The sequence below is a fragment of the Capra hircus genome, chromosome 29, assembly GCF_001704415.2.
Source record: "Capra hircus breed San Clemente chromosome 29, ASM170441v1, whole genome shotgun sequence".
Taxonomy (NCBI): domain Eukaryota; kingdom Metazoa; phylum Chordata; class Mammalia; order Artiodactyla; family Bovidae; genus Capra; species Capra hircus.
The window spans coordinates 31,368,331-31,393,354 of NC_030836.1; the positions used below are offsets into that span (position 1 = coordinate 31,368,331).

Genomic DNA, 25,024 nt, shown 5'->3' on the forward strand with positions numbered 1-25,024 from the left:
CAGGAGGCTCTGGAGAGAGGAGCCCAGGATGTGGAAAATGGCCCAGGCTGGAGGGGACCATTAGCCAGGCCAGGTCTGTGGAAAGTGGCCCTGGAATAGGGCAACTGAAATGCTCTGTGAGAATGAACCCACAAATCTGACCCTCAGGTCTACCAGTGGAAGGCAAGCAATGAATGAGCAACCTTCAAATTTCAAGGAAACACAAATCTGAGGACCCAGAAACCACTCCTTAACCAAAGTATCTTTTATTTATTTATTTATTAAAGTATAGTTGATTTATAATGTTGTGCTAGAGCAAGAGTGTTTTTAAATATGTATTTTAAAATCAAAATCCCATAATAGCCTTGGTTCCCTAACACAATCCACTTTGCTCTTAGAGATGCTGCCTAGAAAATGTAAATCAGGAGGGATATACCTGGGGAGGATCAAACAAGAGAAAGAAGTAACTAAGGGCTTGAAAAGCCAAAATAGAGGTCATTCGTCTTGTTTAAATGTAAAGACTAATTATTTGCATTGCAATCACTTGAAAGTAAATAGCCAGCTTAAAGAAGGTCCTGGTTTCCACCTCCCCTCATTGCTGGACTCAGCTGTGTGTCTCTACATTTTTGAAACATGGTGGTTTATGGTGATCCTGGACATTTCCAAGTAACACGGCGGGGCTGGGGGTGTCTCTGGAAAAGCAGCTGGGGGCAGATGGGTGGCTGTCCATTAGAACAATTTATCAGACAGCACTTGAGATATTGATAAGAAAACGGAAATCAAATTAAAAGACGGAAAAGAGAGAGGAAGCGGGAGTGGGACCAAGAGAGCTGGAGAGAGGCTGGAGGGGAGGAGACGCATAGACTTTAGCGGTTCCTGAAGTCCCGAGGATGTGCTGGGGTTGAGGGCGCCTGTCTGGGTACGCTGGAAATAAAGGCACAAGTCACAGCCAGCAGATTTAATTTCGCTCTGCCAAGGGTCCGGAGTCTAGCGGCAGAGGATTCGCACCAAGAGCTTGAACACCCTGGAGTTGCTGGAGTCAGGCTCCTGCTGGTGGAGCAGGAAGGGGAGCAGGAAGGGGTATCAAAGGTGGGTGTCTGTTGGTTCGGGATCTTTAGGGGCCATGCAGAGTCCCAGCTGCCTGCTCGAGTTGCAGCCAAGAGGCTTTCGGGGCTCTTTCTTTCTCTCATTCTCTCCCGGGTTTTCTTTTCTGTGCTTCCCCCCTCTCCTGCTCTCTCTTCTTGCAGATTTCACTCCAACTTTCAAAGAAAATGGGGCGAATCTGGAGCGAGGGCGGTGGGAGAGAACCGGGCATGGGAATGTAGGAGCCGGGAGAGATGTACCTGGTCCCTGAATATGTATGTCTGTTGTGGCTTCAGGAGCCAAAAAGCTGGAATTTGTTAGTGGGGAGAAAAGTGTTTTATCAGAAACACATTGGCTGCCGTAGAAGCTGCACCCTGCCACGTTAGAGATGGTTTAGGAGAGAAAGGGAAGAAAGAGGAGAGGGACGGCGGCCAGACTTGGACAAGAAGAGAGACTCACTCAAGCAGAGGCACCTGGCACCCGAGGGCAGTTTTCGCTTCCTTCAGTCCAAATATTCAAGCCTCAGACAGCATCTCCCCTGCCACTAGAAACAAGGCCGCCTCATTTATTGTCTTTGTCTCTGCAGGAAACCCTATTTTCTTTCTGAAACTGGTGAGGGGAGTCACTCTGGGAAATCCTCTGTATACCTCTGGAAGCTTAGCCAGGGTACCTTTCTAAGTGGCCCCCCAGCAGGGAAGAGGGAGACAGAGGGTCACTGGCGGAGCCCTAGGGGTGGTAGGTCAAGCAGACGATCTGTGCTCCCACGGCCCCAGGGTTGGCAACTCTATAAATATCTGTTTCCTGGGGCCTTCAGTGGCACTGGTGAGGAGTTCCACCTCTATACTAGCTGCCACCTTTTCTCTGGCCGAAGCACCCTCCTACCCCCCTGCACCTCCAGGTACCAAACTAGGAAGGCCCTGGGGGAGAAGGGTGTCTACAATTGCCCATAGGAGGTTACAGGACTTTAGGAAAGAGACACCCCTTAGCCAGCAGCCTGGGGGACAGAAGCATAGGAAGGGCAAGGGTACCTGCTTCCCACCCTCCCTCCATAGTCCAGGTGGATTGGAGTCACACCCCCCACCCTGCAGCTTTCCTGCCCTCTCTCTGTTTTCCTTCTCCCTTCATACCCACCACGGACTCACCCTGCTCCACTCGCCAGTGACTGAGGTTTCTTCCACATAGGTTGGTTCTTGGGCCTTCCTGACCCTTCCTCACCAACCCAGGATGTTTCAGACAGTCCCTGACACATCGTCTTACGTCAAGGTAAGACATGACAGCGTCTTTAAACAGGTAATGACCCCCCACCTCCACCTCAGCCCGCCCTCCACCTTCTGCCCAGACCTAGAGTCCCTTTCTCCTTTTCCGGTTAAAGCGGTGGGGGCCACGGACCGCTCTCTCTGCAGGTGTGTCTAGATTAGGGGCCCTAACTAAATCGGATGGGGGATCCCTGGTTGAGGACTAAGACTCTTGGCCGCTTCCGTTGGGAGAATGGTGTGCGAGGGCCCTGCAAGGAAGCCCAGACCCGCACGGGGACCCGCGGGCCACCGTCCGGCCCCTGTAGGTCGTGGCCCCACGCCGCGCCGCGCACAGCAGTTTCCCCCAGTTGAGGGTGTGCGCGGACGCGAGTGTGAGGGTGTGGGCGTGCCCTTGTATGCGTGTGGATGCAGGCGAGTGACCGCGGCGCGCTCTTCGTACCAGCTCGAGAGTCCCCAGTCCTCAAGCCCAGCTTCCTTGGCCCCACCGGCCTGTCGAAAGCGCAGATTCCTATATTTGACAGTATGTCGAAGGGAGTTAGGTTTTTTTTTTTTTCCTTTTCCACAACAGTTCCCAAGAATGTAAACAAACCGAGGCCAGGACATCTGGGTTACACGTTTAGTGAAAATTCGCCGGCGGGGCGGGGCCGAGGGTGAGGACCCGCCCGGGGTGGGGACCGCGGGGAGGTCCTCTCGCCGCCCAGGCGCGACCTCCCGCCTTCCAGGTAGCGGCCCAGAGCCTCCCCAGCTCGGAAAAGGAAGGACCACTGCGGTTCGTCAAAAGTACTCCCAACTTCTTGGGTCTCGGCCCCGCCCACTCCTCGAAACTCCGCCCCTAGAGTTTCCACCCCCGCCGCCCCCTCCCCGCACACCGTTCTGCGTCCAGCGTCCGCTAAGGCCCGTGGAGTGACCGTCCGAAGGAATCCGGAACCTCCATGGCGTGGGCACTCTCGGGTCTCATCCGGGGGCGCCACTTATGCGTCCATCGCTGTTCCTGTTTCTCTTAAGGGAAATCCGTTCACACCAAGTAGCTTTTTCCCCGCCAGCGGTCTGAAGCTGTCTCTAGGCACTTTGGGGAAGCCAGGTTGTGGAGGATTGGTGGAGAAGGGGTGTTTAATCTCGCCGTGATAAGTGAATGAAAAACTACTGAATCAGTGGATGCTACGGCTGGGTGGACCGGTGTCTCCCAGGAGGTGGCAGAGCAGAGTTAGACTACCGCGTGCTGGGTTCGCCGTGTCCAGCTTTCCCGAGAGGTTAAGGACGCGGTCACCCCTCCCAGTCCACCGATCCCGGGACGCGGGGCACGGCTGACCTAGCTCTCATTCCCGGCTCTGCCCCTAAGGCTGCAAAGGGCCCCGGGGCGGGCAGCTGTCGTCTCTCTCCCATCCTCTGGGACCCCTCGAGTGTGCACACACCCGGGGACCCAAAACCTCAGGGAGCCCGGGAGCCTGACTCCGGGCCAAGAGTCAGAGAGACGGCAAACGAGCCCGGCCACTGGGGAGGGGCTGGGGGCGGCAGTCTAAGAGTTCTGGCCGCCAGGGGAGCCGCTCGCCTCAGGAGCTCTTTTCAAGGGGAAAAAATGGATTTTTCAGCAGCCACAAAGTTTGTATTGTTGCACAAAGGGGTGCATTGATGAGTGCAAGTGGTCCGCGTGGCGCGGACAATCTTGGGTCTGTTCCGCAGGCTCCCTACGCCTGCCATTCGCCAGAGGGGCACAAACAGTCCCTGGCTGCCAAGCCCCAGCCACTCCGCTTCAGGCACTCGGCTCCGAGCTTGTTGACAAACCCCGGGGGTCCAGGCGCCCGGGCCCCAGGAGGCAGGACACGAGCCGGACCCTGGAGAACCAAGGGTGCCCGCTGCATCGGGGCAGCGATCTAGATCCCAAGTGCTCAAGGAAGACCGCGCAGGAGAGTGTGTAGGACGAGCCTGAGGCTGGAAAGAGCAAGGGAAAAGGGGGACAGCATTGTATCTGTACTAACTTGTTGAATAGTAATAACAACCCTAGGAGGTGGTCCATTTTGCAAATGAGAAACTGGGGCATTGAGAGGTGACCGTGACACAGGTTGCAAGGGACAGAGCCAAGACACAAACAAGGAGGGCAAAGTTGTGCTGACTGCGAGGCGAGGTCTAAACACTTCAGCTTTACAACAGCCCTTTGAGGTAGATCCTCTTAAAACGCCGCCGACGCACAGACGAAGACGCTGAGGCACAGAGAGGTTAGGCAAACTGTTCAAGGCCACAGAGCGGGTACGTGCACAGCCAGAATGCAAACTCCACAGAGCCGGGTTTCCCAGTGCGAACGTCCAAGCAGGACGTTCCACTTGCTGATAACGGGGAGGGTCAGGAGACCCAGTGGAGTAACCCGGACCTGGTCCTCGCGAGGTGCCGCACGGAACAAGGCACTTGTGAGTCCGAGCGCAGGGAGCGCATCCCTGAAGGCCCCAAGCCGCCCCACTCGAGACTGGCAGGGTCCTCCATGTTCCGTCTCAGACTGCTAGTTCTCGCTCCCCCACCAACCCGCCTGCTGGTTCAGCCCACCCCGCATCCTGGGGGAGACACCCCCCCCACCCCCTCAATCAGAGGAGAGGAGGCTGGCCAGAATGTTCGCCGCGGCACGGCCCAGGGGCAGCATCTGGCCGGCAGGTCCTGAAACGGCGCTTCAAGGACACAGGTCTGTACTTTGAACGCTGTTTGGAGTGGCCAGGAGGCCGGCGGCTGGAGGTTGAGAGAGGCCGAATTCTCCCCTCCCCCAAGCCCCCCATCCAGGCGCCGCCACCGGGTGAGGGTCCCGGCACCTGGCTGGTCTCCACCTCTTGTCAGCCTGCGCTCTCTGGTCAGTCTCCGAGTCCCTTGGGATTTCCTCCTCGACGCCGCGTGGTCTGGGGACCCGGCCCGGGAGCGCCACGGGCTCGGGGCGCAGAGACCCTCCCCCTCCGGGCCCTCCCGCCGCCGCGGCCTCCCACGTAGAGTTTTGAACCCTCTTGGCGCTAAGGCAAGAACGAGCGTGGGGAGCGGGCCGGGCCGGCAGAGGCTCTAAATCTTCCTTCAATCTGTGAGTAGATGAAGTCTAAGAAACAAATTCAAAGCAGGCGCGCCTGCAGAGCCTTCCTGCAGAAATATTCCCCGGCATTCAAGCGCGTCCAGGGGGCGGCTCGAGCTGCCTTGTTTGGCTAAGGTCAGACGAGACTCGAGTTCTCCAATAAAAATAAATCTCAAATTAATTATGGCCTCGAGCGAGGGGCCAGACACTTGAAGCTGCAGTTGTGCAGTCTGGAGTTTTGGCGCTCGCTCGCCCATCCCTCCCCCGCGTCCCCCTCCCCCACCCGCCTTGCCCGTTCGAATACCCGCCGAGGCGGCTGGACGGGAGGGGCCGCGAGGAGGGAGGCCGGAGGGGGAAGGACCCGCCCCACACGCTCTGCCAAGCCTGGCATCTTTCAGGGGTTTCAAGTGACCGGCTGTCCCGAGGTCTGGAGGCACCCCAGGGACCCGGCTCTGGTTGTCGCGTCCTCCCACCCCCAGCCGGGGCCGGGGCCGAAGAAACCCGGGGAAGCTTCGTCTGGAAAAGTCTTGACCGGGTCAAAAGGGCTGACATTGAGCGAGCCAAGACACGTTTCACCCCCGCCGCTCCCCTCCCGGGGGAAGCAGGACTTCCGCATCTTTGAAAATATTGTCAAGTGCGTGCGGATGGTTAGAGGCAAGTCACCCCACCACAGTTGGCAGTGAAAAATGCCCCAAGTCCTAAGGTTTCCAGAATATGCGCCCCCCTGGGCATGCTTTCTGCAAGTGACCTTAGACTTAGAACCATGTAATGGGCTGTTTTTTTGGTTAGTCCACTCCCCCCGTTTCCCCAGTGGATAGTTTTTGTTTTAAGCGCTGGTCCAGGGCTTCCTCGGACTTGAAAGCCAGAGGGGCTGGTGGGGTGGGCAGGATGGTAGCGGGCACCAGGTGCTGCTCACCAATCCTGCCCAGTCTGGAAAAGCGAGAGGCAGGGCAGTCTCTGGTGAGCCAGGAAAAGGGTGTGAGCAAGTGTGTGGGCTGGGATAACCAACCAGCCCCTAGCTGGGCCTGGAGGAAGGAGAGGAGGGGGAAAGGAGAGGGGAAAGGGAGAGGGCAAAAGAGGGGGTCAAAATAGAGAAGGGGTGGGGAGAGCCAAGAGAAGGGGAGAGGTTCCCCCCTGCCTAGCTCCAAGACAGTTTTCATCTGCAGCCGCCTCCCCACAGGCTCTCTATCAATTTGTCTCAATGCAAACATTCGAAATATTCTCTTTGGCTGCTCGTGAAAACAATGTGAGCTGCCAGGATCAAACCATCTTTCCAGATGTCTGGTGGTAACCACATTAAACAGGGCAGACTTGTTTACTGTTGTGTTTGGTTAGGGCGTCTTTCACCCTTCGGGATTTAAAAAAGCAGCAGCAGCCCTGGAGTGGGACTTCAAACCCAGAGTTACATAAGTGGGCAGCTTTGCCCACCACCATGCCAACATGGGTTGCAAGGAGGCTCAGATTCTCTCTGACGGCTGTTCAGAGTTGGGGTGGGGGCTCTTCTTTCTGGGAAGACTAGCTTGTGAACCGGCAGGAGCTCCTCATGGAGGGGCTGGTAAATACCAAAAGCCAGGGCATCAATGCCAGTCAGTGACTCACTAAAGGATGACAGCTATGCCAATGCCAGCCTCTTCCCCCTCCCCGCCACCTTCAAAATTACGAAATTGCCAGAAGCTTTGGTTTTACAGGCAGAAAAAGAAAGTGCTGTTGAGTCCCACAGCTCAGACAGGAGGGCAAGTCTTCATTTGAGTTCTCCCAAGGGGAGAGGCAGCTTCTGCTAAAAGGAGTTGAGGGGGTACGAGGGATGTTGGGGTGACTTACTGACCAGAGCAGGGAATGCAGTCTGTTATTAGCTGTTGGGGTAGGAGCTGGGAAGAGCTGCCTGGCCAATGTTTTGCCACAGGGGTAGCTTCTCAAGTACTGGGGGGAGGACTGAGTGTAGAAAGGGGAGCCGCTGGCTGGCCTGCGGTGGCCATTAAGGGCCTGAGTGTTTGCCCAGCGCCAGGAAGGGGGCCTCCGGTGGTAGAGTGGCGTTCTCTCTGCCTGCAAGAGGGGGAATGTGGCCGAGGGTGCCGGTTTTCTGGTCGGATCTGGGTGGGAAGCGGTCTCCTCGCGCCCTCCTGAAAGCCTTGTTGTCGTTTGAAGGTCGGCAAAGTCTGGGCTGAAAAGGAAACAATTTGGGGTTTGAAAGGATGTAATTCATTCTTCCTTTCCCTTTAACCTCTTTCCTCTCTGGAAAGCATGTGGAAACGCTGAAGAGAAGAGTGAGAGGGCGGGCGGCGGGGCCGAGGGGAGGAAAGGGTTAAGCCTGATTTCTTTTAATTGAACTCCAGAACTGGTGGCCCCAGGCAAGGGGGGGACTGACCCCGCTAGCGGTAACCAGATGTGGCGGTCCCAGGGGAGCCCCCGAGCAGACCCCTGGATTGAGAAGCAGACAGGAGGTGGGGGGGGCCGGCCCGGCCCCCCTCCAACCCCCACCGCATCCCCCCACCGCACTCCCCCTTACACACACCAAGTCTCAATTGCTGGCAAGCTGCACCCGCCACTCCAGGTCTGGTCACGTTCAGACCCGTGTCTGTATTCGAACCCAAAATTGGAGCTGAATTGATGAGGCTAATTTCGAGAGGGGCGTGGGGGGAGGGAGGGAGGGAGGCCAACGAGCTCTCGGGCTCAAGTGCTCCTGAAGAAATAAAGAATTAATAAGTCACCTTTTTCGTCGCTGTGGACACCCTTTTGAAATTTTTTCTTTCCAATTGATTCGGATCTCCTCTGGATTTTTTCCCCTCCTTCTCCGGATGGACTCTTAAATAAAAGTGAGAAAGTCCAAAGCGTGGTCTGGAGAGCGTGGACAAGGTAACCTGTTTCGGAAGTCGGGGAGAAAGAAGCGAGGAGTCAGGTCGAGAGCACCCTAGGGTCCCCTCCGTGCCCCCAGCTAGAGCGGGAGGGGGTTAGTGCTGGGGGACCCGGGAGGCCTCCGGGTCGCAAGGTCCTGCAGGGCGGGCCGAGGGGAGGCTGGCCTCAGGACTCGATGGGGTGACGGTCTGGAGCATCGGGGGTCTCCCCGCGAGGAGTCTGGGGCGGTTCATGGATGCTGCCTGCTGGGCTTTGCAGACCCGCCGGCCAGCCTGGACGGATCATCTCGTAGTAGCGTAGGTTTCTTGGGGCCCAAGGTGGCATTGCCTGGACAGCTCAGACCCGGGCGCCAGGGCCTGGGCCATCGGGTCGGGGGTATGCGCCAGGGGGTTGACCTAGGAGGCGCGGAAAGGTGGCCTGGGGTGCCGCAGGGACCAGCCCTCCGCTGGTGCCGGGAGCTCTCCAGTAGCCCAGGGCCGAGGCGCGCCGCCCCAAGGACGTCCCTCAGCTCGCAGCGCTCGGAGCCGAGTCCACGCCCCCGACGGCCGGGGTCCGTCCGAAACCGCTCGCCGTCCGCGTCGCTGGGTGAGCGGCTGCTCCGCGAGTCTGTGCGACTCCGCAGCCGAGGGCCCGGAGTGGAAAAACTTCCCATTGGATGCACTTTCGAATGGTCGGTCGCCTTCGGTCTGCGTCCGGATCTTCCCGGGCGGTAGGCTCCAAGTTATCCTTAGCCCCAGTAAACTCTTCCGCCCCCCAAAAAAAGTTTGACTGAGGCTGGAAAAGACATTAATGAACGTATCTGTGGGAAGAAACGGAAAGTGAATGAGTCAGGAGGGCCACCTTCGGCCAACGGCCCCGGGAAAAGGAAGGAGGCCAAGGGCGTTCGGTCTTGGACTTTGGGGGAAGGTTGGGGAGGGGGGCGGCGGGGTGGGTTCGTGCAGACTTTGGGAATCAGGGCGCGAGCGCCGGGCGTGGACCCCGGCATTGTTCCCAGCTCGCCCTTATCTCCCGGGAACAAGTATCCTGTGTGCGCAGCGCATGAATGTATCTGGGCATCTCCGCATATATTTATATAGTGTGTGTGATGCGAAAAGCAGGAGCGCCGGAGGGGGGGGGCGAAGAGGGGGTGTGGGGGGAGGGAAGACGAGAGAGAGCAGAGGGGAGAGAAGAGAAGAGAGCGCGAGACAGAGAGAGAGAGAGATAGGACTTCCTCCCCATTCGCAAAGTGAAGTCACTTCCCAAAATTAGCTAAAAAAAAGTTTCATCCGGTTAACTGTCTCTTTTTCGCTCCGCTACAACAACAAACGTGCACCGGGGAGCGAGGGCAGGGCGCTCGCGGGGGGCACGCAGGGAGGGCCCAGGGCGCCAGAGAGGCCGCGCCGGGCTAATCCGAAGGGGCTGCGAGGTCAGGCTGTAACCGGGTCAATGTGTGGAATATTGGGGGGCTCGGCTGCAGACTTGGCCAAATGGACGGGACTATTAAGGTAAGCGACCGGTCGGTGGGCGCAGAGCCGGCTGGGGTGGCGAGGCGGCGGGCAAGCTGGGCGCGGGGCGCCGGGGTCCCGGAAGACGTGGCCAGTCTCCCTCCCTTCCGCACCCCGGCTTCGCGCCGTCTCCTCCCGCGCTCCGGTGGCGAGTCTCGCAGGCGGGGGCGATCCGCCGGGCTCCGCGGCGAGGGCGATCTCCCCCACACCCCTTGCCCCCGAGCGGAGCCCGGCCCCCTCCCACGGCGCTGCCGGCCGGACTGCGTGCGGGCGGGGCCGGCGGTGTGAAACCCGGGGAGCCGGGCGCCCATCGCAGCCGGGAGCCGGAGACCTCCCGGGCCCCCACTGCCACCAGGCGAGCCGAGCACCCCGGCCCCGGCTCTGGGCACCCGCCCGGCGGCCGGCGGCTTCCTCTCCCCCAAGGCCGAAGGCGGCGGGGGCGGGCGCGCAGCCGCCAGCAGCCGGGTCCCCTGCCGGGTGGGCCCAGGGGCGGGCAAGTGGATTGGTTGCAGGCGGATCAGGGTGCGAGTGAGTGTGTCCGGGGATCTGTGTGCGCGGGCTCCTCCGGGTGGAAGCCCTGTTTACATGTCAGCGCGGGCCGGTTTCCCTTCCTCTTGGTACTTCTGTTGCCGGGTTCTTGGCGCTTGGGAGCTGCCGACTCCCCGGGACTAACGGGCCGGACTCTCCTTGCCTTTCCTCCGCCCGGCATCACTTTCCCGGACGGCTCGCGCGGCTCTCCGCACGCCCGGCTCCCGCACTCCACTCCCGGGCTGCGCCAGCTCTGGGGCAGGACTCCCTCCCGCCTCTTGAGGAGGGTCCCTCGCCCGCGGAGCCGCCCCTCCTAAAGGGAGCAGCCCTGAGCCGGCCGCCCTGGGGGCTGCCAGGTGGCCGGATTCTTCCTACTCCCACCTCTACCCTCGTCTCGCGCCCGGGTCCTGCTTGCCAAGTGCAGCCCAGAGGGACGGGTCAGGGTCTGGGTTTCACCGCAGACTTCAGGAGGGTTCACTGCCTGCTCCCTCTGGAAGGGGGAAGTGGGGTTAGGAGCAGAGAGGAGGGACAGCCCCTACTGTGACGGGCCTTAGACGACCGAGAGGAATGAATGGGACCAGGAGTTGGCTGTGAGGCTACCCCACAACTGCAAGCCCGAGCTGGTCTGGAAAATCTATTAGGCTGGTGAGGAGGGGACTGGCAGAGCCCACCATTCCCCGAACTCAAAGGAATCAAATCTTTGTTCAGGGTTGAGTAAGAGGAGGCTCAGATGTTGGGCTTGGAGAATTTAAGAGATTTTTATCATTTGGGTGGGGTAGTGGTTTTATTTTCTAAGTTTTTTTTTTTTCTTCTTCTTCTGAGAGTTTGAAATATGCTGACTTAAGTAAAAGGCACCAACAGCAGGAACTTGAAAATCTGGAGATGAGATTACTGATTGTATTGGGTTAAAAGGAGCCTCTGTGAGTCTGGGTTCCTCCAGTTTAAAGTGTGTGGGTGAGGAGTCAGTTGAGGAGATGAGGTTCCTGTAGGGGGGAACCAGTAGATGGGGGTCCTGTGACTGGTCATTTAATGTCTGTCTCCCTTCTTTTGGTGGGTGTGTGCAAGAGTCTCGAGTATCGGTATGTCTGGTTTAGTAATAAGATGCTCCAGTCTAGAAAACTCCCCTCACCAGGACACTTGCCACTGACCCAGGAGGCCCCCCTCTGACCCGGAAGGGTGGTAAGATGGCTCCAGGGTCTTGATGTGGACACCCTAAGGAGAAGTGAAGCAATGTCTCGCTGATGCTCAGACCTCTCAGCACAGGCCCTGAGGGTAGGGAGGAAGCTGTGGTCTGTGTACCCAGAATGTGCTAACCTCTTTAGATGCACACTCAGGGATTGGCATGGCCAGCAGTGAGAGCAAGCTTAGGCCAGGACCCTAGTGGGGGTGACGGGCGTCTTTGCTGCAGGGGTGACGGAAGCCCGTCAGTCCATGCAGACCGTCCCCTGAGGCACCCTCCATCTCCCATCCAGCTTGCCTGAATATGAGGCCGACCAGCAGAGCAGTGGCTTTTCGGGTCGTCATCTTCTGCCCAGCATTCAGAACTGCCCAGCGTTCTGAAGGACTGAGTCTTTAGTGTATACTTTGGTATTTAAATTGTGTGAAAGCCACAGTTTCCTGTTCATGTGTGACCTTCGGATCTTGGGGTTCCCAGACCCCACTCCCACAGGGGTTCCATCACTGTGTGTGGACAGGACGTGGACAAGGAGAGGCCCCAGGACTTCTGGTCTCCGTGTGAGGAAGGATGCACAGTCCACGAAGCCAGTTTGAGCTTCAGACTCTGTAAAAGTGAAAGAGTGGGACCGAATTACCTCTTCAATAGTATCTTTCCAATCCTTTCAGTTCCTGGGATATCTTGCTCATGTGCTCTTGCAAGAACATGGATCTCCAAGTCCAGGAAATCCAGTTCTAGACTGAGAGAGCTCAGAAGACAGCAGCTGTGGAATTTGTAGACAGAAATCCAGAATGTGTGTTTGCAGTTTGAATGGCCTTGACACATCATCTTTGACTGATTTGGGGATGTGATTTTTATGCACCTGCGTATTTCTTCTTCATCTATAAAGCATGTTGACATTTCAGAATACCTCTGGGTCTCATCACTGGGGAAGCTATTTGGTCCAGTTTGCCAGGGAAGTTTTTTGCAGAAGCTTTTTATTTTGTGATTACCAAATCTCAACCTCATCACTCTTGTTATAATAAGTCCTTCTGTATCATGCTCTCTTCTCTCCAAGAATGTCTCCTGGGAAGGCTCTGCACATCACGTTGGGAGCACCAACATTTGCTGGAGCCCTTCCACTCTTCATTTGCCACAGGCAAGTCCGTCTAAATATTGAACAACACCTTACCCCGCCCTGCTCCCCCACGGTGATGCTATCAGTTGTTGAAAAGCACGTGATACTGGTTGCTGCTTTAAGAATGACCTGGTTTCAAATACTGCATCTTAGATCTAGGAAGTCTTCAACTGAGTCTGCTTATTTCATCTATGGAAGCTTGATTCAGTCCGTACATATGCTACCATTAAAGATGGGGAAGCAATCAGAGAAAATGTAGATGATGTGAATAGTATAGGGAAATGAACTGGGGACTTGGAGTCAGAAAACCCAGGCTCAGTCTCCATTCTGGGAGACTCAGTTTTTTCATCTGTAAAGTGGAGCCAAAGTCCCTTCTTGCCTTAAGTCACAGTAAGGATTCAATAAAGTTTGGTACCTTCATTGACTGTATGTTAGTTGACTTTCTCCTTGGGGATAGGGCTTGTGGGGATCGATTGGCCAGAAAATCAGTTCATAGGTCTGGATTTATTATATACATCTTTCATTAATTCTACAAATATTAATTAGGTGTCTCTTATGTTCCAAGGCTCTGCTTTATGTGTTGAGGCTAAAGTGAAAAGTGAAAGTGTTAGTTGCTCAGTCATGTCTTGATTCTTTGCGACCCTATGGACTGAAGCCCGCCAGGCTCCTCTGTCCATGGGATTCTCCAGACAAGAATACTGGAGTGAGTTGCCGTGCCCTCCTCCAGGGGATCTTCCTGACCCAGGGATTGAACCTGCATCTCTTGCATTGCGGGCAGATTCTTTACTGTCTGAGCCACCAAGATAGGAATCAAAACCTTGCTGGACATTATGCTCTGGCAGAGGAGACAGACACATACATAAATAATTGTGTGTCCAACCTGATACGTCTTCTGAAGAACAGTAAAGCGGATTAGGGAATAGACAGGGATGTGGTTAGATAGCCAGGATGGTCATGAGGGTGCTTCCGACAGAGTCCCAGGTAAGCAGAAATACAGTCAGTTTTCATCATTTACCTCGGGAAAGCACTGCACCACACAACAGTACATGTGGGGAGAACAAAATGGGAAAGGAGGGCTGAAGTGTCAGCTGGGCTTTGAGACCATCAGAGTCCATAAGCCATACTGGCCCAGGTGGCAAGTCGCCACGGACACTGTGTGTCCAGTTGGAAAACTTCAGGATGGGCCTGCTGGAAGAAAGCAGCAGAGTGAGGGGTACCCGGGAACAAAGGCTTTACTTCTGTCCTTAAAAGTGGACACTGCCTTCACTCTGGGAGTGAACTGTTCCCCCACCTGCGCCTTTAATTAACCTTCATAGCACCTGCACTCACGCAAACTCAGGGCACAACAGGCTGTGTCTCTCTCTGGTGACCACAGAGAATTGCCTCCCTTGGGGAGTCACCAAGCGGTGAATCCTGTTTTGTTCCTGAATAATTTCTACCAAAAAAGCTTCCTCCCCACATCTGCTGCTGTCCCACTTCAGGCTTTCAGGACTGCAACTTTAGAGCTATAGTGGTTATTTAGCTCCATATCCTTGTTTTATGGGAGGGAAACTGAGGCCCAGAGGTGTTTGCTGAATTATCCAAGATCACACAGCTGACTAGTGACAGAGTCAGGGTGAGAATGCAGGGTCCTTACCCTCAGGCCAGTGTTCTTTCCACTTACTAGGAACATTTCATTTGCTTTCATTACATTATTATGAATTGTAGGATCCTGGAAGTGGTGTGTATGTGTGAGAAAGAGAGAGAGAGGCAGATAAGTCATTAAAAAAATCGTGGAGAATCTGACAGTTTGGACTAAAGACTATTTCTCTTATTTAATAGAAATGTATTTCCATACTTCAGAAAAAATCTCAAATGTTTGTATAGGATTTTTACATAACTGTTCTCCAAAACATATCCTCCTCTTTCTGTAGACAAACAAGGTCTCTACCACCAGGAGACAAAAAGAAATAGGGTATTTTACTTAAATAGCAAATAGGCCCCTTTACAGACCAGGGACAGGTAGGCTGAATTACTATTTCAGTTCTTTTAATAATTGAATATTTGACTATTGAAATAAAATGTATTCAGATGCATTAGAACATATCTTATGGGTCTGCCTTCTAGTCTGTGTAGTAAGTAGGTCTTTAATAACAGCTGCATTATATACGATTTAGATTTCAATGTCTCCTTTTATTTGGGGTCAAACAGTTAACTTGGCACTGGCTTTAAAAAGTGATTCATTTAAACCAAATCTATTTTTTTTTTTAAGAAATGCAACATTAGACAAATGTTAGCATCGAGTTGTCCCAGCAAAAGAAAAAGGTTGGAAAATTTTTTATGATGCTGAACCATCAGGCTGGATTTCTAATGGTCTGAGGCCTTTATCATCCCTCAAATGTCAGAAAATACCCCTATTTGTAAGTCAACATTCAGGCCCTCAGCAAGGTCCTTGTCTTCTTGGGAAAAGTCTTATCCTGCCTGAAGCTTGATAAAAAGATTTTCAGATTAGGACCTAACTATTTAGGGTTGGGAGGAAAAACATCTACTATTTTCATTTATTTGAGATGAACAGTTGCATTATGTAGGTAGAGAATAATGTTTTTGTTTTGTTTTGAATAACAAGTCTTTCTTTTTTGGCCTATCTTGAAACAGTTTTTCTAAGTCTTATCTTTTGTTTGTTGCTTTGTGACAAATGGAGAAGACTAAAGGACATTGGCCTCTATCTACACACACACACACACACACACACACACACACTCACAAAATTTTCAACCAGTCATAATAGGTTTTTTTGAAATCTCAGAGCTATGCAGGTGTCTTTCTCTCTGCAGAAAACTATACCTTGTTTCATTTTCTGTTGTTTCAATGATACTTATCTATAGTGTTCATCCCATTCATGGGATGCATTTGATGTTTATCTGTATTTCCCATTCACAGGAAAGCAAAACAGTGGGACAGTTTTGCTAAATAATGTCACTCTACTTTTTCTACTGACCTGATAGACCCAACATCAGTGGCCCAGACTTTGAGATATTCCCCCAGAGGCAATGGATGGGGTTTGTCTATCCCCACATTGTCACCCTTAGGGACATCTTGACAGGTGTCTTGGACATTTGAGAGAATTACACAGTCTATGGATTAACCGTTTTCTGCGCAGAGCGAGCTGGTCTTATGGGAACTTGTCACCTTGGTCTCATGGGCATCATAAGCTGATGCCACCTGTATTAATGCAGGTCAGGAGGTCTGCTGCATGGCTGTTAGGCAGGGGCTGAACTAGGTACTAAATGCTATCAAGACACCAGGCTGGTGGCAAAAGGGCTCCTGCCCGGGAGACATAGCAGGAGGAGAAGCTGTGTGTGTGTGTGTGTGCGCGTGCACACCCAGCAGAATGCAGTAGTGTGTGTGCAGTAGAAGGAAAGAGCAGTTTCAACTGGAGAGACACAGAAAAGACAGAAGTAGTCATGTGTTTCCCCCTTTCTGTTTACAAAGCATTTTCACATTCATCCTTGCATTTAATGTTCACAACGACCCTTTGGGAGGTAGTATCATCATATCTCTGCTTTATCAGGGAGAAATGAAAGTTCAGAGAGGCGCAGTAACCCTAAGATAACAGCGAGTAGGTGACATACTTGGTTTTCAAGCCCAGTGTGTTTCTGTTTCCAGAATGCTTGTTTGTTTTTCTTCACACCAGCCGCAGTGCCTCTTGGCCCAGGTAGACCTTGACTTTGAAAGATGGGTAGGACTTGCACAGGAAGATATGGGTCAAGGGCTTTCTAGGAAAGTAGACTACTGGGGGGGGGGGCGTGGGGCATATGAAGGAGAAGGTAAAAAGTGGAAATATTGGATGGAATAGATTATGGACGACCTTAAATACTGTAAGAGAGAATTTGGGTCTTGCAAAACACGTGGGAAAGAGGAATCACAAAATTTTTAATAGAAGGTTGATCTGTATAACTGTAAAAATTTGTCAGGAATGGAATCTCATCCTAGTCTCATCCTGCTCCTTAGGAGATGGAAAACGAAAAAGAAATAGAGTTGAAAGTGGCTCTATCACTTATCAGAGGCCGCAAGAATTAAGTAGCAGAAAGGATTAGACAACCAGTCATAGATTCAGGCCACCAGACTATGTTGTCAGCTGTTTGTTTATTAAATACGGAGTCAAGACAGAGAGGAGAAACTCTATTTCACCAGATCCGATAAAAATATGATTCTCCTTCCCTTCTCTGATTGCGTCTTCTCTCACAGTGTTCTAGAGACTTCACCACAAGCTGTCTTTTCAACTAGGCCATCCATTCTGGGCTACCAACTTAGTTCCTTTTTAGAATGAGTCAGCAGATAGTAAATGAGAAGAGACAAAAGGAAAAGCTGTTTCCTGAAACGCAAATCCAATTTCTATGGAAATTCAGACAAATCTGACATACTTTCATAGGGAAAATGAATGGCCGGGCCCATCCTCTCACTTAGAAATACTGACATTTCACCCATGCAGACCAAAACCTAGGTGACATCACTATCTTTCCAGGGACGACCAGAAATCAGGTGCTCAGACGCCTTTTCAGATCCTTCAGATCTACTTCACAACAGCTTCAAAATGGCTTCTACCCACAAAAATGAACCAAAATACTGAATATTTGAGGTATTTTCCCTCTTTGGGGAGCAATGTGCCTGCCGTTTAGGTCATGATCAAAATTCCAGAGTATGTAAGTTTTCACTTCCAAGAGAATGCAGACTTGAAATGTGAAATGCATTGCCCACCGCAGGGCCCGTTTTCTCAGTCGGTGCCATGTGTCCCTGGGAGTGAAAGACCGTGTCACACCCCAGTGTACACGTGTAGGTGATCAGTGTTACAGGTGCCATGGGAGCTTCCACCCTGCATTTCTAGACAGCCGTGGGTTTCAGGTGTCTACTGGCATCTACTGATCCAAGAGGAGACTTCTGAGGTCTCATTCATGGGAATTCATTGATTTTCCCTTAGAAGGAGTCTGAGAGTGAACAGTTTTGCAGTATTGTAGAAGAAATGTGAAAACAAACAGGTTGATATTATAAAATTATCCAGTTTGTGAGTTGTCAACGCTGTTATAATGTATATCAATGCATGTATTTAGAGGGAATTATTTTTTAAATTTTTGTTTATTTGACTGTGCTGGGTCTTAGTTGCCGCATGCAGGATCTTTAGTTGTGGCTTGCAAACTCTTAGTTGCAGCTTGTGGGATCTAGTTCCCCGACTGGGGATCAAACCAAGGCCCCCTGCGCTGGGATCATGAAATCTTAGCCTCTGGACCACCAGGGAAGTTCCCTAGGTTGAAATTCTTATGCCTGAAGAGTTCGTCTTTAGGGATTTATCACTTAATTCTTACTCATGCATTTGCTCATTCAACTAAACACTGAAAGCTATTGCCAGGCACAAAGCTTTACATAAACGAACAAGAGCCGGATGTCTTTACTGCTTCTTCTAGGCATCTAGAGGGTAGAGGTTTCTCTGCTCACTGATTTTAAAGTTTCCAAAAGAAGCAGTACTCACTAGGGGCCTCTTTATCCATGGCTTTGTATTACAAGGAAGTGTAGGCACATTTTCCCAAGGGTAACACCCAGCCTATAATTTTTTAATTGCCCTTTTACTCTGGGTGATACTAGTCCTGGAATGGACATTTTTGGAAATCCAGGGTTTCAGCCAAGGAAACTCTTTCTTATTATTATTCTCCCTTTGTCAGCTCTAGTTCCTCCTTTTGTATATTGACATCAAGAAAAATACCGTAAGTAAAGTGAAAAGACAAATGAGAAACCGAGAAAGACTATTTCCCATCCATCAAGCAGAGGGCACATGTCTTAAAACACAAAGATTATGTGGAATCTAGAAAAATGGTTTAGATGATCTTATTACAAAGCAGAAACAGAGACACAGACATAAAGATCAAACATACCAAAGGGGAAGTGGGATGGGATGAACTGGGAGATTGGGAATGACATACACACATTATTGACACTGTGTATAAAATACGTTAACTAATGAGAACCGACTGTATAGCAGAGGGAACTCCGCTCAAGTACTGTGCTGACCTGAATGGAGAGGAAATCCAAAAAAGAGGGGAATATCTGTGTGTGTATCTATGTAAACTGACACAGGGCTTCCCTGGTGGCTCAGTGGCAAAAAATCTGCCTGTCAGTGCAAGAGACTCAGTTCCGATCCCTGGGACGGGAGGAGCCCCTGGAGAAGGAATGGCAACCCACTCCAGTATTCTTGCCTGGGAAACCCCATGGACAGAGGAGCCGGGCAGGCTGTCGTCTGCGAGGGCGCCAAGAGTCGGACACGACTTACCGACTAAACAACAGCAACAGAAACTAAGACAGCATTGTAAAGCAATCATACTCCAATAAAAGTCAATTAAAAATAATAATAAAGACTGTTTACAAATAAATAAGAAAAAGGTAGACCACATAGAAGAAAAATAAACCAAAAATGCTATAAATAAATGCTAGAAAAAGAAATATAAATGGTCAGAAAGCATATGAAAAGAATCTCAGGCGTCTATATATTCAAATGAAATTAATGAACTTCCAACATTTATCACCTATGAGGACAGCAAAGATGAAAACAGCTTACTGTTGCCTTGTGGTAGAAAGAGTAAAGGGAAATGTCTCTCACTATTTCTGCTAGTGGGACTCTAACTTGGTACACTCACTCTGGGAGGCAATTTGGAAACATTTATTGAGATGTTCAGTGTTTATATACAAATTTGATGATAATTCCAGTTCTAAAAATTTATCAGACATATTCAGTCAAATACCAAAGACAAATGTTTACAAGATGTCTTTTAGCATTGTTGGTAAGGGCAAAAATTGGGAAACCTCTAAATATCCATCAATAGGGTACTAGACAAATTGATTTTAGAAGACTCAGGTAAAAAAGTATCATGTAGTCGTTAAGTGGAATAAAATCAATTGTGTATACAAACTGACTTAGAAAATTCTCCAAAGTATATTAATACATGGAAAAAAACATTACAAAATGTGTGGTTCCATTTCTGTAAAAAAAGATGAAAATGTTTATTTGTTTATTTATTTATGGATATACTTTTTCAGAAGTTGTCTGCTGCTAAGCTGCTGCTAAATCACTTCAGTCATGTCCGACTCTGTGTGACCCCATAGACGGCAGCCCACCAGGCTCCCAGTCCCTGGGATTCTCCAGGCAAGAACACTGGAGTGGGTCGCCATTTCCTTCTCCAGTGCATGAAAGTGAAAAGCGAAAGGGAAGTCGCTCAGTCGTGTCCGACTCTTCGCGACCCCATGGACCGCAGCCTACCAGGCTTCTCTGTCCATGGGATTTTCCAGGCAAGAGTACTGGAGTGGGGTGCCATCGCCTTCTCCAAGAAGTTGTCTATGCATAAATAATTATAATAGATAGATGTGTGTGTGTGTGTTTTCATTTTAACAGTGGCTACTTATGGGCAGGACTTTTACTTTTCACACTATAAACACGCAGTATTTGACTTTTAAAATTGCTAGTATATATTACTCTTATCCTTTTAAAAACTGAAGTAAAAGAGGGACTAGAAATAGATTTGTGAAAAAGAATAAGCCGAACACTATCATTCTGTCCCCAGTGTGGTGTTCTCAGAGACTCTGGGATTCCATTTTGCAGTAAAATACAGAGAAAAACTGTCTAGCCAAATCTGGGGACCTGAATTCTAGCCCCAGCTCTACCCCAGAGGAGTTCTGGGATCTTAGACAAGTCATTTCCCTGCATCAGTATTCGTGTAAATTTCCTCGTGTTAAAGGTTTTCTCATGTATAAAATGAAGATATGATTTCAAAAGTTCCTTTCACCTCCCATGTTTATAAGACTCTAATCCCAGGCAGACTTTACAAGCATTTCTCATTTGAGGGCTTAGATGACTGAAGTTCTCACAGAAGTTCTGTCTAGCCCATGTGGTTCTTCTGCATAATCCGAGGATAATTCATAGAGTGATCTGGGAGCTGGTTGGAGGCTGGGCGGGGAGGGGCTGGGTCTCACGAGGGCCTTCCTGAATTTCTGGGAGCTGGTGTTTTTATTACCAGGCAACACTGGAGCTGTGTTAATCCCTTTGCATTAATGTAAACGAAGAATAGGGTCTGACTCTGTTTTGGGGTCTTAGACGCTCTTTCCCAAAATTTGGTCTCATTTAAAACCCAAAACACATTTGGTCCCAAGTGCCTTTTCCTTGGATTAAAAAAAAACAAAAATTCTGTTTAATTGAAGGGAAATTGAATTCGTCTGGTTTTGATTCATTTACACTTAACTCTTAAAAAAATTTTTTTTGAGGACATATTTGATGTCCAGGAAGGATTTTGAGCCTCTTAATGAGTTTTCTGGGAGCCTTTTTTTTTCTTCTTCTTAAAACAGGAAGTGAGTGGTGCTAGGCTTTGGGCAAACACAGTCAACCCTGAAAAGCCCCAATTCAGTTTGAAACCATATCACCCACCATTTTGCATGAGCCTCAATGGCCCTTACTAAGGCCTTTCTTTTCCTACTCCTCATCTGAGAGTAACAGACTCACTCACCTTCCACCTGAGGGGAAGAGTATGGAGGGCAGATGATCAAAATCAACAGAAGAAAGAGAAGGAGCAATTTATCAAGCTCTGACTGTGTACCGACAGCTGTTTTTGCCGTTATGGGCATGCTGACTTTTTAAAAAAATTTTATTTTATGCAAGGCTAATTCATTTCTGCTGTATAGCAAAGTGATTCAGTTATACATATATGTACATGCTTTTTCACATTCTCCATTTTGGTCTATCACAGGATATCGAATATAGTTCACTGTGCTATACAATAGGACCTTGTTTATCCATTCTCTGTGTAATAATTTGCATCTGCTAATCCCAAACTCCCAAACCATCCCTCCTCTTGGCAACCACAAGTCTGGTCTCTAGGACATAGTCCCTTTTGATCCTTGGAACGACCCTATGCTGTATGTACTGTTTTTATTTTGGAGAGGTGAAGTAACTTATCCGAGGCCAAGAGGAGAGACAGTGGAAAGGCAGTGATTTGAAGCTTATCCTGTTTGCCTCCGAAGTTCATAGAGTTTAGCCTCTGTGATCCGTTGCCAGTTTGACACATGCACGTCCATAAAACTGAGGCTCCAAACTGAGACCATCTATGGAGGACTTGCAGGTGGTGGCAGGCTTCCCAAGCGGCTCACTGGTAAAGAATCCACCCGCCAATGCAGGATACATGGGTTCGATCCCTACAGTGTTTTTGCCTGAGAAATCCCTTGGACAGAGGAGCCTGGTGGGCCATAGTCCATGGGGTCACAAAGAACTGGACACAACTGAACAACTGAGCACGCAGGCAGTAGTGTTTGTCTAGGTGACCCCCTCTGCTCTAGACAGGTCTGTGGCCTCACCCTATCCTCCACATCCTGTCCTTAAGAAGGCTTCGGCCCTCTGTTCCCCAGGCTAAGAGTCCCTGCCTGACTCTGCTGGCAGATGGACTGGGTAGCAGGCAGGCAAGGGAAGGGGAAACTGCTAGGTTCTATTTTACTTTTAAAATTTGTTTTTCTTGGAGTTTAGTTGCTTTACAATGTTGTGTTAGTTTCTGCTGTACGACAACTGAGTGAGCTATATGTATACATGTATCTCCTCCCTCTTGAGCCTCCCTCCAACCTGCTCCCAACCCACCCCTCAAGGTCCTCGGAGAGCACAAGCTGAGCTCCCTGTAGTGTATAGCAGGCTCCCACTAGCTCTCCAGCTTACACATGGTGGTGCCTGTATGTCAGTGCCGCTCTCTCAGATCGTCCCACCCCCTACGAGCTATCAAGATGATTTGATGTAAAAAAAAAAAAAAAAAAAAAAGCTCTTGTAGCTCAGTAGAGAATAGCATATTTGACTCAATGATGCTTCCTCTTATACAATTTTATGCTTTCTCTTCTCCTCTCTGGCTCTAACTCTGGCTGTCTTTTTCATTCTCTTTCACTTACACACACACACATAAATTACACACACTTAAAAAAAAAACTGGTGGGGGGATGTGTTTCTACGAAAGACAAAGAAGGGGACATTTTGCAAGGTTAAAAGGGAGTTGTCAAGGAAGGCTAACTTCAGGCTCCAGTTTCTCCCGAATAGCATTTCTTGTTATTTCAAGGCTGATTGACTTATAACTGCATCCCCAGCCACCTCACATCAATTCCTTTTATCAGCTCAAGTGAGACTTCCTGTGGACTGGCCCAGCTTCCTGATGTATTTCCTTTTTCCTTTGGCAGAACAAAGAAAACCATAGCTCCAAGGATCCTTGGAACCAAACATCATTTAGCACTGAAGAACCTATTATTTAAAAATTTTTATTCTCAATGTGGAGGCTGTGTGCTTGGCTTTGGGTTTTTACCCCCTCCAGCGTCCGGCCCCCCCCCCCCCCCCCCGCCTCCCGCCCTGTGTATGTTGTCAAGGTGGACCTCGGGTGCAACTCTCAGGGGTCAAGGAGGCACTCGAACTTATTGTAGTTGTAGTTTGATTTCACTCCAAGAGGGAAAATTAACCCATTCTCCTCCTTAAGGCTGCCTGAGCACCTCCTCCACGCCATACACACATATACCTCCAGGAGGCACATGAAGGCCTCTGTGTATAGGGTTTACGTTTTTGTCACCCTAATTCAACATAATCTGTCAGCAAAGAAACTCTTATTTAGAGATGTCAGCTTATCTTTGTTTGAAGCTCTAACTCTAGAAACATGCATATAAGAAAAGAAACTTTGCATTGTATCCCAAGGATCACTGGTGTTAACTGAAGAGGAAATTCCAGAAATTGGAATAAAGGCATTTCTTTTCTCTTTCGCTTAGAGGACTCCATATTACCCATTACCACTTGGTTTCACCTCCTGCTCTACAACTTATTTCTGAAAGGGCTTTAGCTTAATTCCCAGTAAGCAGTTCAGTTCAGTTCAGTCGCTCAGTCATGTCCGACTCTGCGACCCCATGAATCGCAGCACGCCAGGCCTCCCTGTCCATCACCAACTCCCAAAGTTCACTCAGACTCACGTCCATCGAGTCGGTGATACCATCCAGCTATCTCATCCTCTGTCGTCCCCTTCTCTTCCTGCCCCGAGTCCCTCCCAGCATCAGAGTCTTTTCCAGTGAGTCAAGTCTTTGCATGAGGTGGCCAGAGTATTGGAGTTTCAGCTTTAGCATCAGTCCTTCCAATGAACACCCAGGATTGATCTCCTTTAGAATGGACTGGTTGGATCTCCTTGCAGTCCAAGGGACTCTCAAGAGTCTTCTCCAACACCACAGTTCAAAAGCATCAATTCATCGGCGCTCAGCTTTCTTCACAGTCCAACTTTCACATCCATACATGACCACTGGAAAAACCACAGCCTTGACTAGACGGACCTTTGTTGACAAAGTAATGTCTCTGCTTTTGAATATGCTGTCTAGGTTGGTCATAACTTTGAGAACACTACTAAGAGAGCTGCCTGGGGATGTCCTGGTGATCCAGTGGCTAAGACTCTGTGCTTCCAAGGCACAGGCCCCAATTCTATCCTTGGTCAGGGAACTCAGATCCCACAGGCTGCCCAAAACAGTCAAGTTAAAAAATGCTGCTTGTATTTATCATATTGCCCAAGGCAGACATCACACGCTGCTAACTGAGTACCCACCCTGAGATTGTTAGAAGACAAGAGGCCATCGTACCAAAGAAGTGTCTAGGTTTCAAGGTGTGATGTGTCTAAAGATGAGAACTGGACAGCAGAATGCAGGTATCCATTTCCCAAAGCACACATTTCACGGTAAGAGTGTTTCTACAAGTAAAGATATCAAGCCTCATCACATCCACAGGTGAACCTGCTTTCTTTGCCTTTCAGTCTTACTTCCTGGCCATTGTATAATTCTCCTGTGGGGTCAAACAGGGCACTTTCCGTAGGAACCGCCGAGGCATCTAAGCAGTCATGCAGCCACTCAAATGCAGCCTTTCTCTTTACAAAGCACTGACTTGAAATGGAAAACAGTTGAAACTGCAATGTAGCTCCCCTGGCAAAAGATGTATTTTTCAGACAACAGGAATTATCATGGATAATTCATATTGATTTTTCCCACCCAATCCTCAGTGTAATCATTTCTAGATGTAAGTGCTTTGAAAAGGGGTGATCTCAGAGAGGAAAGTCATTCAGAAACTGTATGGTGTGAGGTGAGTGTGTGAGGGTAGGTAAGGGCTCAATGAGGATGCTAAACCTCAAATAACCTGCTTTGAGGATGCCAGGAGAAAAGGGCTAACATTTCTGCACTGATACAGGAAAACATGAGATCTTTCTTTTCCCAGCTCTGCCACCAGCCCTTGTACCTAAGTCTGTGACCAGGCAGGAATCTTAGAGAACAAAGACCCGTGCATTACCTCTCTCAGTCCCCAAAATGCTATCTGTAGAAAGCCGTATACGTACCGTCCACCTCTGGTACCACCCTGTGCATTGGCTCCAGGGTTCCAAAATCAGCAGATGCTCAAGTCCCTTACACTTTGCTGTCCATATCCTCAGCTTATCCATTCGGCAGATTCAACCCACCACAGATCAG

The 25,024-nt window shown here is 50.3% G+C and overlaps 1 protein-coding gene and 1 long non-coding RNA gene across 6 annotated transcripts in view; one reads left to right on the forward strand and one right to left on the reverse strand.

The window, feature by feature from the left end:
- Nucleotides 863-25,024, forward strand: part of FLI1 (Fli-1 proto-oncogene, ETS transcription factor) — a 139,866-nt gene continuing 115,704 nt past the window's right edge. Inside the window, exons 1-2 of one of the 5 annotated variants that reach the window (XM_018043321.1) lie at nt 863-1,068; nt 2,245-2,352. In XM_018043321.1, coding sequence (XP_017898810.1) covers nt 2,287-2,352 — 66 coding nt within the window. In that variant the 5' untranslated portion in view covers nt 863-1,068; nt 2,245-2,286. Of the gene's footprint in view, nt 1,069-2,244; nt 2,353-8,123; nt 8,209-8,853; nt 8,918-9,392; nt 9,693-25,024 lie in introns of those variants that run through there. The other 4 variants (XM_018043323.1, XM_018043325.1, XM_018043322.1 and 1 more) reach the window with 4 other exon arrangements.
- Nucleotides 7,077-8,295, reverse strand: LOC106503729. Its single transcript, XR_001297439.2, has 2 exons — nt 8,064-8,295; nt 7,077-7,516 (listed from the first exon to the last, which is right to left on the reverse strand). It is a non-coding gene; the product is annotated as an uncharacterized LOC106503729 (long non-coding RNA).